The 14,320-nt window shown below is 37.4% G+C and overlaps 2 protein-coding genes across 5 annotated transcripts; both read right to left on the minus strand.

Moving 5' to 3' along the window:
* Positions 1-1,262: 1,262 nt before the first annotated feature.
* LOC126623737 (lysine-specific demethylase JMJ26-like) lies at positions 1,263-6,398 on the minus strand. 4 transcript variants are annotated; one of them, XM_050292717.1, is made up of 13 exons: positions 6,082-6,397; positions 4,896-5,341; positions 4,685-4,800; positions 4,498-4,597; positions 4,266-4,398; positions 4,130-4,193; positions 3,352-4,045; positions 2,685-3,014; positions 2,160-2,549; positions 2,015-2,087; positions 1,852-1,937; positions 1,643-1,762; positions 1,263-1,573 (listed from the first exon to the last, which is right to left on the minus strand). In XM_050292717.1, the coding sequence occupies exons 2-13, from the start codon at positions 5,334-5,336 to the stop codon at positions 1,457-1,459; spliced, it is 2,664 nt and encodes an 887-aa protein (XP_050148674.1). In that variant the 5' UTR covers positions 5,337-5,341; positions 6,082-6,397; the 3' UTR covers positions 1,263-1,456. The 4 variants fall into 4 exon arrangements, 3 of the variants coding, with proteins under 3 accessions (XP_050148674.1, XP_050148673.1, XP_050148675.1); XM_050292716.1 differs by having other exon boundaries at positions 4,685-4,803; XR_007623863.1 differs by lacking the exon at positions 2,015-2,087 and having other exon boundaries at positions 1,361-1,573; positions 4,685-4,803; positions 6,082-6,398.
* Positions 6,399-7,739: 1,341 nt separating this feature from the next.
* Positions 7,740-13,138, minus strand: LOC126622405 (calcium permeable stress-gated cation channel 1-like). The gene is made up of 12 exons (XM_050291122.1): positions 12,733-13,138; positions 11,597-11,936; positions 11,210-11,365; positions 10,855-10,990; positions 10,511-10,612; positions 10,279-10,401; positions 10,103-10,183; positions 9,672-10,012; positions 9,340-9,585; positions 8,877-9,201; positions 8,379-8,612; positions 7,740-8,291 (listed from the first exon to the last, which is right to left on the minus strand). The coding sequence occupies exons 2-12, from the start codon at positions 11,908-11,910 to the stop codon at positions 8,031-8,033; spliced, it is 2,319 nt and encodes a 772-aa protein (XP_050147079.1). The 5' UTR covers positions 11,911-11,936; positions 12,733-13,138; the 3' UTR covers positions 7,740-8,030.
* Positions 13,139-14,320: the final 1,182 nt, after the last annotated feature.

Consider the following 14,320-nt stretch of genomic DNA (forward strand, 5'->3'; position numbering starts at 1 on the left):
CTCTCTCTCTCTCTCTCTCTGTTTTTAAATTTTTTTGTAACAAAAAAAGCTTAGGGGAGGCGAGGTTGTCCATACTGATTTTTACACATCGCCCACTAAAAAAGATTGTCAGCAGTTGAACTTCAACTTAGACCTTGATCTAGAGAAAAGAACGATCATTACCAACTCAATCAACCCTCGTTTGCTTCAAAGTTAGGTATTTCAACAAATACTATGTTTATTTCTCCATTACTCAACAATATTTTATTTATATGAGCATGACTTACTTGTCAATTCTTATATGATTTAATGATATTCTTCTCTTATTACTTTTATGAATGACAAATTTAATATAAATTTATTATGGATGACTCATTGTATACCAACACCATGACGGTATTATGTAGAGGGGTTCTTATATATTGTAGTTCACAGGGTTTGCTTGCGGACACTAGAAGTTTTAATCTGTAATGGTATTTCAAACTAATAATATAATGTTATACGATGTTCAGTGTTTTAACTCTACTTTGCAGGTAGGTTGCTTTAAGTGTAAACATGTGTGCACGTGAACATTGCCCAGTATTGTTAGTAATCAATACGTAACAGATTTATGCGTTATTCGTTTATACATTCATGCTTTTGTGATTCCAAGATGCAACTCTCGGTAACTGAGAAGCTTAATATTATTTGCGCTTGCCAACAATATGTCAGCAGGGTATCTGCAAGAAGGACAAGGATTGTCTGCTCTCCACTTCCCGTGCTCTTTCCGTGCCCTCCTATTTTGTGTGGTCACGATTAAGCCATGTCAACATTTTATATTGTTTTTTTATAAATATAATAAGATAAAAATGAATAATAATATAAAATGTTGACGTGTCTTAACCGTGACCACACAAACAAGAGGACACCGGAAGTGAAGGGCAAACAATCATTGTTCCCGGAAGAAAACACTTTGATGCTCAAGTAAGTGTCTTCATTTCATAAATGACACTATATATATATAGTTTAGATGCTGCTTTCGTTCAAGAGAGATTTTGGAGAAGGCATTGGGTCGGAGTCGGACGGTTGGACCACATTACCCGCCCAACTACTCACAAAAGAGTTAGAATCTCTTATTTTGAGGGGCAAGACGAACTACACTGAATCAGGAGTTCCGGTTCCTTGTGAAAGATCGAACGAGTGGCAGGGTCCGACCTCATGATCCGAGTCTTTCTCGCAATTTTATATCGAAGCAAAGACACAGGTTCATCAAGGGCTTTAAATACGAAGAGTAGTAATATCGCTTGTAACAAAAACATCATTGGCTTCAATTTATTTGGAGTGCAAGGAGAACTCCGATCCAAAAAAATTGTTTCTACTTACAAAAATGGTGCTCAGCAGATAATTAACAGAAGCCAATATCAGTATTATTATAACAAAATTCTACTGCACAGTTGACAGGTTGGTTGGGGTAGCTCCAAAATGCTCAAACTTCAGTTCATTCCAAAGCCTTCAAAGCTCGAGTTGATATCAAGGCTTCCAACTCTTGAATCGATACTAAGGATTCCAAATCTTTAACAGCTTGATCGACTGCGTAAAGTATCATCTTCTTTATCTGTTACACCAGAAGGACAAGTCAGGTGAAGAAATAAAGCATCGCTTAGGGGTAAACTAAGTGGTTTACCTCAAGTTTGTCTTCTCTGGCTCTGTGGTTCTTCGGAAGTTGTCTGAACTCCTCAGTTAAACGGAGGCACTCATGGACATTTTCAGGAGATACGAAGTCTGCTGCTACTTTCGTACAGGACTGAAGGTTGGAAAGCATATTAATTCAGAGTTAATACAAGTGAAACTATTTGGAAAGAGGAATCGTGAAGAGAAGAAATGAAATGGGACCTTGAGATTCCTGACTTGGTGTGGGCATCCGGCTGGAATAAATACTGCCTCTCCGAGTCTTTGTACAAAAGTCCATGGTTCGACACCTAAAAGGGAAACAAGCATGTCACTTAACAATCCAAAGGTATAAGGTCCATCAACAGATCCTTGACTTTTTACATACCAAATTCCTCCTTCAGCCTCTGTTTGTGCTCCAGCGTTAAATAAAAAGATTGGTCATGAATTGGATGAATGACCTGACCCAAAAAACCCATCAGCACCCTTGGTGCACATTTCGGCTAAAGAAAAACTGAAGAAAGGATAAGTACCTTTTCAACTAGTGAACAATAGGTGTGCCTAAATTCTTTATAATGCTTCATCAGATAAGCCTCTAACTTAGGGACGTCCTCCCTGCGAAAGATGTCCCACAAAGCACCACCCGTTTCCTCAGTTTCTTCATTAGAGGAAGAACAAAACGGCTCATCTAGTTCATCTTTTCGAACTTTCAATTCTCCATTAGTTTCAGATGGGCGATTGCTTTCTGTGATTTCTCTGTCCTCTGTCTTTCCGCCAGACTGTCCAGCATGATCCTTGTGAGAATTCTCCCAATCCATAAGCTCCCTTTCATCTTGCACCCTATGCAACCTTTTCAACCCAGAAATTGCAGACTGCTGCTCATTACTTAAATTCACTTCAGCAGTATGTGTCAAAATATTCACCTACAGAAGTTGAAAGAACATGTGAAAAATATACACCTAGTTTGTCAGGTCAACTGCTTAAAAATTTGGGATGCATAATATTTGTTCAATCAACTATGTGAAAAATTGAGCAGGTTCCAAGTTTTGAAGTCATACCGCATCAGACATATCACAATGGAGCTTAGTTACGGAGTCTCCTCTTCCAAGCTCTTCCAGAAAACCATAAGCAATATATGTTTTTGGACCCATGTCTGGTTTCAAGACACCTGGTGGCAACTTAACAGCAAGGTTAAGTATACCAGCTCTAGGATCTGTATACTCTCGAAATGGTAAGGCACTGATAAATTCATCACAATGACGCGGTAAAAGATCCTCAAACTTATCAGAGGGCGGCCAATCCTTAAGCTTAAGCATCTCTGGCCACGAATTTTTGTACATTCTCCCTTCAGTGTATCCTTCAAAAAAATCACGAGTGTTGATTTCCACCTGCAGAAGTTCACAAATCAGCAATAGATGAGCAATATGGGCAGAAAAAACAAAGTGAAAAGAAGAATAAAAAACTTCAGACAAAAGTGTGCGAGGGGGGAGAGATAGAGGACTCTTGAACAAAATTGGTGCTGTACTACTAAAGCTGTGACCTAATTTGCCAAATGAATTGAGTGTAAATATAGGAAAAAAAAATACTGAACCAACACATGACATTATTACAACCCAAACAAGTGGATTTGAAACGAAATTTATAGATCTAGCACCCAAAAAAATTATGATTTGCCAGAAGTTAAAAGAGCGCCTAGAGTAATAACTGGTGGTAAAAGGACCACACCTCACAACCAGCCAGGCAATCGATGGTCTTTACTTCTGAATATTGTGTACTAGATGCATCTTTATTTTCACTTAAAGCACGCCACATTACCATTGGCTCCCAGCTCAAACCATTTGCCTGTTCGAGCACATTTTTAACAATAACTGGTTCACCATTCACCCAATGTTCTCTGAAGTGCAAAAGCTCTTCTTCTTTCATAGTGTCCTTTGAATCAGGGCAAAACAAGAAGTTGTCACAAGAACCTTCTCTAGAAGCTGCTTTTCGTAACATATCCCTTCCTGTTTCACAATCATGCTTGAAAGTAGAACGCTCTTTTTGGAAAATCTCTAATAAATATTTTGCTTTTACTTCTAAATTTGAGATCCAGCAGCCCGGAAGGATGCGCTTGAGATCCAATACGCACTCACCACAGCCACCCATTTCTTTCGGAGCACAACTAACAGTAGCATCACCATTTGCCTTCCACTCAATCAAAGGTTCAATATGGTCCTCTGAATTTTCTAAGGGACAGCAATCAGATGCTGGTTCTCCACCATGGATATAATCATAACCCCTACTCCTATACTGAAATTTCACTTCTCCACGGTCTAAAAGGCTTCCTTGGCGAATTTCTCGGCAACAACTTAGACAAAGTTCATACGAACATTTTGAACAGCTTCGGTGTAGATCAATGATTGAAGTTGCACAGTGGTTGCTGTTCCAAGCATACAAAGTAATATTTAGACAGTGACAAAATAAATCATATAATACTCCCTTCTACTAAAGTAGAGATGCTTACCAATAGACACGCTCATCATTAAAACAGAGAGTCTGCGGTACTTCCACTTTGGAAGGTGAAAGTCCTGAAGATCAGTTTTTGTTAGAAGTGTCTTAAAGTTAAAAACAAACTGAAGCCAACGCCAAAAACATTTTACCTCGAAGATTAGCTTCAATCTCTATCTCCTGAGTTTGCTCTTGAGAAATTTTCTTTAGAAACGGAAGCAAGTTGGAAACTAAATGCTCCAGGTGCTGAGCCTTTTTGCGTTTATCGACATCCCTCTCTGGTATCTGCAGTTCCAAGAAAATACAGAAGAAACCCGAATATTAGCATAATTTTCTACAGAGGGAGAGTGTAGAAAAACACTCTGTAATAATAGGAAAACAAACCTTAATCACACCAGCTGAGTGCAGGCATGCATTACAGTTGCAATTATGGAGGCAAAATGGGCAAATTTCCTTGACTTCCTCTACTTTCATGTGGGGATACCTATATGAACAACATAAACAAATCATGATAAACGCAAAATAAAAATTTAAAATTTAAAAAGTAACCGCATCTGTATAAATTATATACCATTGCTTGATACAGCGGATGCAATAGGAGTTCATTTTACACTTGGAGCAGGACAAAATGGTTTTCTTCTCCTCTTTCATACACTGATGACACTTCAAATAAGCTTCTTCATTATCCTGCTTTAAGAAGAAACATAAATCTTTCAGTCAGACAAACCTTATTTTCTTAGATAAAAAAAATAAAATACAGCTGTAGAGGAGATGAATAATACCTTCACATATCTTGGCGATGATCCAGGCGAAGTCAGTGGTGAAGAAGAGGAGGTATTGCAAGCTGCATTATTTGATTCATATTTTACTGCTTCATCCTTTAAGGAACTTCTTCCTATCACTTCACAATCAACTCTTCCCCTTTTGCGCGCCTGTGCCTTAACAAGAAACAGAATTTCCCCATCAAACTCATCTTCAGAACTCTCTACCACTTTTGAGAAGTGTCGCTTTTTTGAAATCCTTTTTCCATTCTCTGGAGTAAGCCGTCTCTTCTTAGACTCTGTTCCTGTCAGTGACGACAAGTCCTTGTGCTTTTCATCCTCTTCTGATTTGCCGCCTCCCTTTTCATGATGAAGGAAATTGGAACGTCTTCTTTTATGTACCCTAGTACCTTTATTGTTGTACCTCTCCAGCCGCCCTTGTTCTACTAGCAAAACTTCCATTCCCACTTCCAATAGAACAGGACAGAATATTATGATAACTAGTAACGTAGTAGCACTCACAAACAACAATGTTACAGGTTCAAATAATCCATTCGTGTTCTCTTAGAATGAAAAAACCAAAATGTGCATCATAAAGATCGAATTTTTATATGGACAAACAATGCCAATTGTACACATCAAACAACAGCCATCATTCACGGGATTTTATCTTCGACGAAACAATCAGATTGAATTGGATACCAACCAACCATCCATACAACATTGTATTTGAATCAAATTCCAATCCGTTCTGAGATTTCTACACTCTGTTTTGAGTCAGTGCAGAACAAACTCCACAGTTGACTGTGATCATTACTGGAAAATTTATTTTCCATGAAAACAAACAGATTGAAATTTAATACCAAGCATACAACAATGTATTTGAATTAAATTCCAATCCGTTTTGACAAATTCCAAAACTGTTCCGAGTCAATGCAAAACAAACACCTCAGTTGACTTAAGTCAACCGACCCACAATCCGGCTTCATGCATAAAATCCCTTAATAAATCCAAACCCAAAAACCCTTAATCCAATCCCATCCCCATGAAATCATACAATGCAGTCCCACCCAAAACATGCCAAATTTTCCTTTTTTCCCCCACTTTAAGCGCCAAAATTCACAAAACAAAGAACCAAAAATTCAGCAAAGAATGAGAATTCGAATAAAAGGGCAGGTAGAAACGAAAGAATTCACACGGGACTGACCTACAAATTACTGAAAATTCCAGAAAGCCAAACGATCAGCTGCGAATTTGGTTTTTTCAGAGGCGTTGTTGCACTTGCATGTTGATCGATTTCTTGAAGCTATCGAATTTTCTGAATTCTGGGTCCGAAAACGATTTCTGGGAATTTCGGGGGCGAAGGGAATGGAGAATGCGAGGGAGGAGACCGGAGAAACGAAAACTGAGAAACGAGAGAGAGAGGGGGTCCGGAAGGTGGATAATTTTGAGGAAGGGGTATATATACGGAGCGTTTTCTGCGAGGAGGACTAGGAAACATGATTTGTCTCCCTGGATTTGGAAAGTTGTATGACCTACCGTACTCAATTCAGGCATCTTTTCTGTGTGCGTGGTTTGGGCCTTATTTAGTAAACATCAGCTGGCCCAATTCCGTATTTGTGAAGTCAAAGTATCCCGTTATTGAAATGTTAAGGATATTCTTTTAAAGTGAAATGCTTTGTCACATCACAATTTAACGTTAATTTCAGTGCTAAATATTATAAAATATTGTGTATAAAATACGATGTGGTAGAGAGTCCCAATTTTGAGAGAGTTTCCTTAACCTTTCTCTCCATCGTAAATGTGATCGTATTCATATTGATTAGAGCAAATGTGTCAACGGATTTGAATTTGTGTTTGAATCCTCACGGCTTAGATTTGATTAAAATTGTATAAAAAATCAAAACTTGCAAATTCCATCTCAAAAACTTAGTTGGGGACAGCAGATTCATGGCCACTTTATAAGTGGTATAGCATGTAGAAATCACGAGATTTCACACTTGTATGAATTAATATTTTTTTTAAACAAAATGATATTCCAATTTAATATAAAAAATTAAAAAAGAGGAGAATCGATAACGTAAGCGTAGTCAGAAAAAAAAAAAAAAAACATTGGTCTAGTTAGCTTGACTGCAACCATATACGCTTTTTATGGTTAAATTTTTTGGAACTTTAACGAAAAGCTCCCGGTACTGTTCATTTTAACGAAAAACCACATTTTTACTCTAAAAAGTCAACCCATGTACTATTCATTTACAACACATTTTTATCATTTTCGTTAAAACTCAAAGTTTTAAGCCTTTTTCATTAGTCTTCCTTAAAATTTTAAGTAACTTGAAATTGCCCTACTTATTGTTTTTTTACATGCACATTTTATACTGCATTTATATTTGAAGTGTATTTTATATTTTGGCATTTTTAATCGTTAAATCTTTCGTAAAAAAAAATACAATAACCTAGTTTTACTAGTTAAAAATTCGAAAATACGGGTGCATTTTTACTCACTACCCTTGAGTAGTGATAATGCTCACTGCCTATTTTAACTCATCCAACAATGATAAATAGGGTGGTGAACATCACCATATAAAAGCTTATGGTAATCTCATCCTTAGTTGCCGAATCTAATGGGGGTTTCAATTCGACGAATCAACGGTAGTTTTAAGGTAAAACAAAAGAGATGATGAATGAGAACTTCTACTCTTAACTATTGTTGCGATCCATAAGAGGGATTTTTGGTCATCCATTCCTTTTCTTTCTTGAAGAACGAGTGAAAATTTTGAACGAGTGTTGAGGGTGGTGAGAAAAAATATTCCCGTTTTGTTCGCGTTTTAGTTGTGGGTTTTATTTGCCGGGGTGAATCACAAGTTATATAAAGAAAATGCTTACTTCCACTATATGATATTTCAACTAAGATAGTTAATATACAAACCATTTCAAAAATCAGTATTTCACAAACTACACAATTACATTGTCCTTCCGTCTTCTGGTTCGTCTTCTTCCTTTGCACAACGAGCAACAAAAACTCAGGACTCTCTCTGTCCGCCCTTCTCGTGCATCGTTGTCAGCTCATTTGATTGACAACGCCATTATCTTCCACTTATACAGACACTCTACCAGTCAAATTTACAGCTGAAATCTACATTTCCAACTTGGAATTCAAGGCTGTGCAAGTTCTTCAACATCAAGCAAAGACGGCGAGGATCCACCCGTCATTCTGCTAGGCACTGGGGTGTTCCTCCGGGATTGCCGTTTTGTAGGTACAATCACGCTCTCAGATTCTTCCTTTTCAAACGATTCATGGTCTTCCTCCTCGTCACACTCGTGGAAAACCGGATGAATATATGCACTCTGAAGATAGCCTTTTAAATTCAAGTTTGGTTCTCTTGCACGTTCCAGTGTATCTTTCATCATTGCTTCCTAAACCCCGAAAAACAAAGAATTAAACGATGATGATAATTTTGATGACTAGATTAGAAAGAGGCAACAAGTGGAATCCCTACATACCTGTAATGGGTATGTCGTGAATGCAGGTTCGAAACGACCTTTGCAATACCTATGGAACGATAAGGTCAGTACTGGAAGTGCAATGAGAAACGGCGTTGATGAAGCAGCTTCTTTTGTACTCAACAGCCCAAACAAGAGGAGTTGTGAGATAATCAATGCAGTGATAATACGACCATGGACATCAGGCCAGAATGCTGCAGCGCTCTCGTACTCCTGGTTATAGACATTTATGATCTGCATTTGAAGCATAAAAAAATTACAGAGGTTAAAAAAATAGGGAACTTTGACGAAAAGCTTCCGGTACTGTTCATTTTAACGAAAAACCACATTTTAATACTAAAAAGTCAATCATGGTACTATTCACTTTACCCTTTATTTTGTCCTTTTCGTTAAAACTCCAAGTTTTCAAGTCATTTTCATTAGTTTTCCTAAAAAAATATCCTACAACAAAAGATATAATTAGTAGAACGGAAGTATAATTTGATGCCGACTTTTTACCTGATGACGGAAAACAACATAAGCCAGGCCAAAGAAAATGATTATGAACGGAAGTAAGGTTGGTGTCACCGTAGCATACACAAGGCCGAGCAAGATATATAACTGAATTTGAGGCTCTCCAGTGTTGAAACCAATACTCCCTGGATCCATGGCCTCCTCCCTATCCTTGTCAGTCTTCACCAGGAAGAAATTCTTCAAGTGGTATATTATCAGCGGTTTCAACATCAAAATCTCTGCAGCTATACCGGCCCATCCATCAACCATTATATACGAGATAAAGAAAGTTGCTTTCATTGGGATAGCAACACCAATTGTTTTTGGAATGCTGCGAAAATAAAATAAAAACTTAATTTCATGATCTGAGGCAATATATTAAAACAGCTTTCTTTATCACATAGCCAAAATAAGAGACGGTGAACAACATATTAAAAAAAAGAAAGAATTATCTGCAAGAATTACGTACTCAGATGCTGATTGGTGAGTGAAAGAATCTAGCTGTTCAAACGCAGTTCCAGTAATAATGCTCCCAAGGAATACATTCACCAGAGAGAAGAGATAGTATCTAGATGCTGCTCTCCGTTCAAGAGAAGACAGAGATATATAGCCCTCAAATTTTGCCATGATCATCAATATGGTTGGTAGAAAAATTAGAAATATCTTCAGTGCAATTCCGGGTAGAAAACCTGCAATGACTGACTTAATGAATTTCCTGCATATAAAGCAGGATGATATTAGTAATCAGGAACAACGAAAACTAGATACTGGGCTAAAAAGTTCGAGGATGAAACAACTCACACTTCTACAATGGGCTTTAGGAATGGAGCTACTTTCTCAAGTCCGTCGAGGCTTGCAAAAGATTGTACAATTGCAATGGGAATCATGAAAAAGAAGGTGAGAAAAAAGAATGCAACGCCCATAATAAGCCTCTTGACTGTGAGTTGTACATATGGAACTGGCAGGTTTGGCCAATACACATCACGTGGCTCAGGAGCCCACTCCGTTAACCAAATAGTTGGGTTTCTGGATTGCTGAGTTTGTGCACAAACAGCGGCACCCCATCGAGTTTTAAAGGAAACAAAGGCGGCTGGCATGATAGACTTCGGATCATGAGTGACCCTCTCTTTTTCTTCAACTATCTGAGAAAAAAAATAAGAAAAATGCATTCAAATGAACCAAGATCCTGGGGAAATAGAGATTCAACTAGGAACTCAAGGAATTGTACTTACTTGATTTGTCAATTTGTCAATCTCAGTTTCATAATACTCAATTGCGTCAACCTTTTTTCCCCAAAGCCCAAGAGAACCAGTCTGATAGTAACATATAAAGGTTAAATCAGAAATTAATAAGTAACCCTAAACACTGGAAACATTTTAGTTCTTCAGCACGAGCGCATTTTAAGTACCTTCGTTAAGGGCCTTGTTGCAGTTTCACTTCTAGAAAGTTTATTTCGAAAGTAGACAAGCCAGTTCGACATCTTCTTCTTCTTCTTCAGCAAATTCGCAAGTGAGTTGGCATTATATACCACCTGCATGTAACATATTTCCCTCTTCAAATAAATATCTCTTCGAAGTCTATTATTAACACTAAGCTAAATTTATATTGCATGAGCATGTTCTCTTATTTAAGAAATAAACCTGATGTGTAAGATAGTGATCCGGATGATTGACCAGAAAAAAGTGCTCCACAAGCTCACTTGTAGATTCGTCTGCATCTGGTGGAACATTCCGGACAAGGACCTGCGAAAAACCAAAGAAATTAGTTTGGTACACGAGCACGGGCTTACAGTGTTGTTTTATCCTCTCTTTTTGTATCACTACAATATTCCAAGTTCACTGTATCAATCAATTATTCCAAGAAAGGAAATCAAAGCCGCCACCTAACCTCCAATGTTTGAAATATGAAGGCACCACATTACTAAGTCCGAAAATGCTTGCAAGTACAATAATCTGAAGTATACCGAGCACACAATCAATCTCACCGTAAACTGATCTGGTCGGCGTTTTTCTGTTGCAAGAAAATGCAGCCTCATATTGGCAACTTTTTCATACTCCTTCAGCAGCACATAGCATGTCCAAATGGAAAAGACATAAGCCATCACTATATGACTCCAGAATCTGTGAAATACAGTCACATTTTTATTTCTCTTATATTTTAATATTAAAAAAAAAGGATGAGTATACTACAGAAAAAAAACAATTAAATGCTAATACGATAGAATTTATTATGTTGCCCAAATATCCAAAAGGACCATGTGTTTTACAGAAATGGCAGAGTTCTAATTATCATACACATCTAAAAATGACAATTTAAGATGGATAAGGGGGGTTTCCAACCTTTGCGATTTTTCTGGGACGTTTGATATCGAGAACTTATCAATGTCACTTGAAGTAACATTTTTTGACTTTTCCATATCCAAAGTGCTATTCGTATAGTTGACTGGTACCAAAACGGCCCATGCAAGGAATACTATAGGAACAAAGATTTTAAGCCTACAAGAAAAAAAGGGAATAAGGCAATAAACATCAGCTAACAAATTATATTTACAAGGGGAAATTTGGGCATGGGTGCTTAGTTAAAGCAGAACAAGTTTATGTGATGGGAAAGCGAGGAATCATATAAGAAAGACAAGTGAAACGTAAAATTAGTATACGATCACCGCAAAGCCTTTGAAGTAAGTACATGATGAAAGAAAAAAAAAAGAATAAGAAAAACAAGCATACCCTATCAAGTAAATCCGCAAGTAAACTGCAGAATCCAATCCTGCATGATCAATAAGCTCTGGTTCTGGCATCCTCAGCGCAGCGGGCATCCAATTCAGAAACCTCAAGTATGACCTGAAGTCCAGATTGACAAACTTGCGCACAAACGCGCCAGAATGAGTGGGACTCTCCCTTAGTCCCTTCAAATACCATTTTGGAAAGTAGACCCTGTCGTTGAAGGGTTGAAGCCTAAGAAAGGCAAACACTATAAAGAAAATGAGCGCGCTGAGAATATTGATGCCTGCTGCAACCCCTAAATCTCCAAGCGTAGCCATTTATCCACAACCAACAACGCAATAACCTGTAACGAGTATGACCACAGAGAAACAAAAACCATGAACCCAATTTCTCACAACCTTGTAACCACTGGACTACGAAATTGCAAAGCAATCCAGTCCAGCCAAAATGGTAACATTTTATTCTACTCTGAAAACTATGCATATGCTACCAAAAACATTTTTACCAAGAAAAGGCTACAATATTATATGAACAAACTTCCGTCTTTCGTTCATGTTATACAGTCTCTGAATCAAACACTAGTCCATCAATTGTAAAACATTTTCCCATATTTTCCATAAAAAGTGATCAATTCTTAAGTCTTTAAACAACTACAAACAAGTTAGGAACAAATTAATTAAATACTTATTCGATGTGAACGATGAAATTACACCGTACTTGTTCTTAGAAAATTACAATTCCCGGGAAAACCATCGCCTTAGGATCAAACACAGATAAAATTAAAAATCAGTTCAATCTCACATACAACAACAACAAATCATTTTCCCACTAAGTGGGGTCGATTATATGAATCCTAAAACGTCATTGCGCTAAGTTCTGGATCACGTCTTCCGTTAGATCCAAGTACTCTAAGTCTTTTCTCACATAGCTGCAGAAAATTCTGTACAAAGCCTTTTCTCACATAGCTGCAGAAAATTCTATACAATTACTAACAGACACACTAAGGCATAAAAACCCAAATTATAACAAATTAATACAAATTAAGCAGGTTTAAGGCTAATACTGAGACTTAACTTCACAATTTGGCTGATAAAACACCGTAAAATTAATAAATAATGAAAGAAGGAAAGAAAACAAACCAGGGTTTTCTTGGATCGGGGAAGTTGAATGGGAAAGTGATCGAATTGCTTCAAATTCCAATCAAAGAAAGCATATTTCCTTCTTTCTTTCTTTATTTTCCTCTCTCCTTCCAAGGAAATCCAGAACTCACGCTAATATGAATGTGCTTCCACTGTGCAAAGTCTGCAACTTTGAATCACAGCCACTGAGAGAATTAACAAATAAGTGGCGAATCAAACTCCAGCAATCGCATTCCGGGCACAGTAGAAATTGCAATAAAACAGTGGGACGTCGTTTTTTGTGGAAATGCGAATTCCGGAGAGAGAGAGAGAAAGAGAGAGAGAGAGAGAGAGAGGGAATTGGGGGAGGGAGGGAGGGAGGAGGGAGGAGGGAGGAGAGAGAGAGAGAGGAGGGTGGTGGTTTTAGCGGTTTGGTTAGCGTCAGTTTTAATTTATACCGTATGGTTTTTTCTGGATTTAGTCAAAATTAGTCTTAATAACAACGTCGTTTACTTATCGTTCGATGTCGGCAAGGCGTGTGCGGACAGTGGGGATGTCCAACGGCTACTTTTATGTGAGTGTCTGGACTGTAAGATGGCGATGGCGGGTTCACGCGCGGTTTGGTGGGAGTGGAGAGCACGGGCCAATTGCATTGGGAAGTGGTTGGGGCTGTTCAGCTCCCACCAAAATTGAGTGGGTTGGTTGGAGATTAATCATTGGTTGGGTAAGAAAGATTAGGGTAAGGTGGGGTTGCCCATGGCGTTCACAGGTATCTGTCGCTTTCGCATAGGCATGAGATTTTCCCAAGAGAATTCTCTCTTGATTATCTTTATGAGATCAGGATAAAATCTTTAAATCGTGTCTGTTCATCGTATATCGTGTTACTATTTTTCGTCAGGTACTATTTATATTTAATTTAAAATAAAAATATTTAAAATGATTTCTAATCGCACAATATACAATAAACGGATACAATTGAAAACCCGGAGACGATCCTCATTCAAGATTTTCATACTGATTTTATTTTGGTTTAAGTTAATGTTAATTGATCTTATTTGGTGTAAAACTTACCCTAATCATTATATCAAAAATTTTCTTATTAGCGGCATGGTATTATGCATCCGTCCTATGTTATATTTTTCTTTCTCAAGCTAAGGGGGTGTACTTAATTGGGATTTTGAGAGTTTAATTCTTTTAATGAATCTATGAGTATTCAATTAGGATTTTAAGTCATTATCTGAAATTCAAGGTGTATTCAATTAGAATTTTAAAATAGTTTAAAATCCTTATAAATCCAAGTGTATTCAATTATAACTTTAAAGAAGTTTATAACATTCCTGGTATATTCAATTAGAAATTGATTTTAAAGAATTTGAGAAAGTTGAGGAATCAGAGGAAATTATAGAGATTTCGTAGTGTATTTTAAGCATCCACAAATCTCACATCTCCCGATAAGATTTCGAGGGAATTGAATCAAAATTTTATATAAAATCTCTACAAATCAATTAAACTCCATAAAAATCCATGGATTTATAAATCTATTAAAGTCTCTCAAATTCTCAATTGAATACACCCCCTTAAATGTATTTGGTTTGACGGCCACGCCACT

Source organism: Malus sylvestris, chromosome 5 (assembly GCF_916048215.2).
Source record: "Malus sylvestris chromosome 5, drMalSylv7.2, whole genome shotgun sequence".
NCBI classification, from domain to species: Eukaryota; Viridiplantae; Streptophyta; class Magnoliopsida; order Rosales; family Rosaceae; genus Malus; species Malus sylvestris.

Bases quoted from the DNA above. Each gene is read 5' to 3' on its own strand.
- LOC126623737 (XM_050292716.1), bottom strand. From the start codon at position 5,336: ATGGAAGTTTTGCTAGTAGAACAAGGGCGGCTGGAGAGGTACAACAAT. The intron at 1,938-2,014 runs GTATGTAAAAAG...TTTCCCTTTTAG, and splicing joins GAGGCTGAAGGAGGAATTTG to GTGTCGAACCATGGACTTTT. The intron at 1,763-1,851 runs GTCCCATTTCAT...TCCAACCTTCAG, and splicing joins ACCAAGTCAGGAATCTCAAG to TCCTGTACGAAAGTAGCAGC.
- LOC126622405 (XM_050291122.1), bottom strand. From the start codon at position 11,910: ATGGCTACGCTTGGAGATTTAGGGGTTGCAGCAGGCATCAATATTCTC. The intron at 8,613-8,876 runs GTAAAAAGTCGG...CTTCAAATGCAG, and splicing joins ATGTTGTTTTCCGTCATCAG to ATCATAAATGTCTATAACCA. The intron at 8,292-8,378 runs GTATGTAGGGAT...TTCGGGGTTTAG, and splicing joins TCACGACATACCCATTACAG to GAAGCAATGATGAAAGATAC.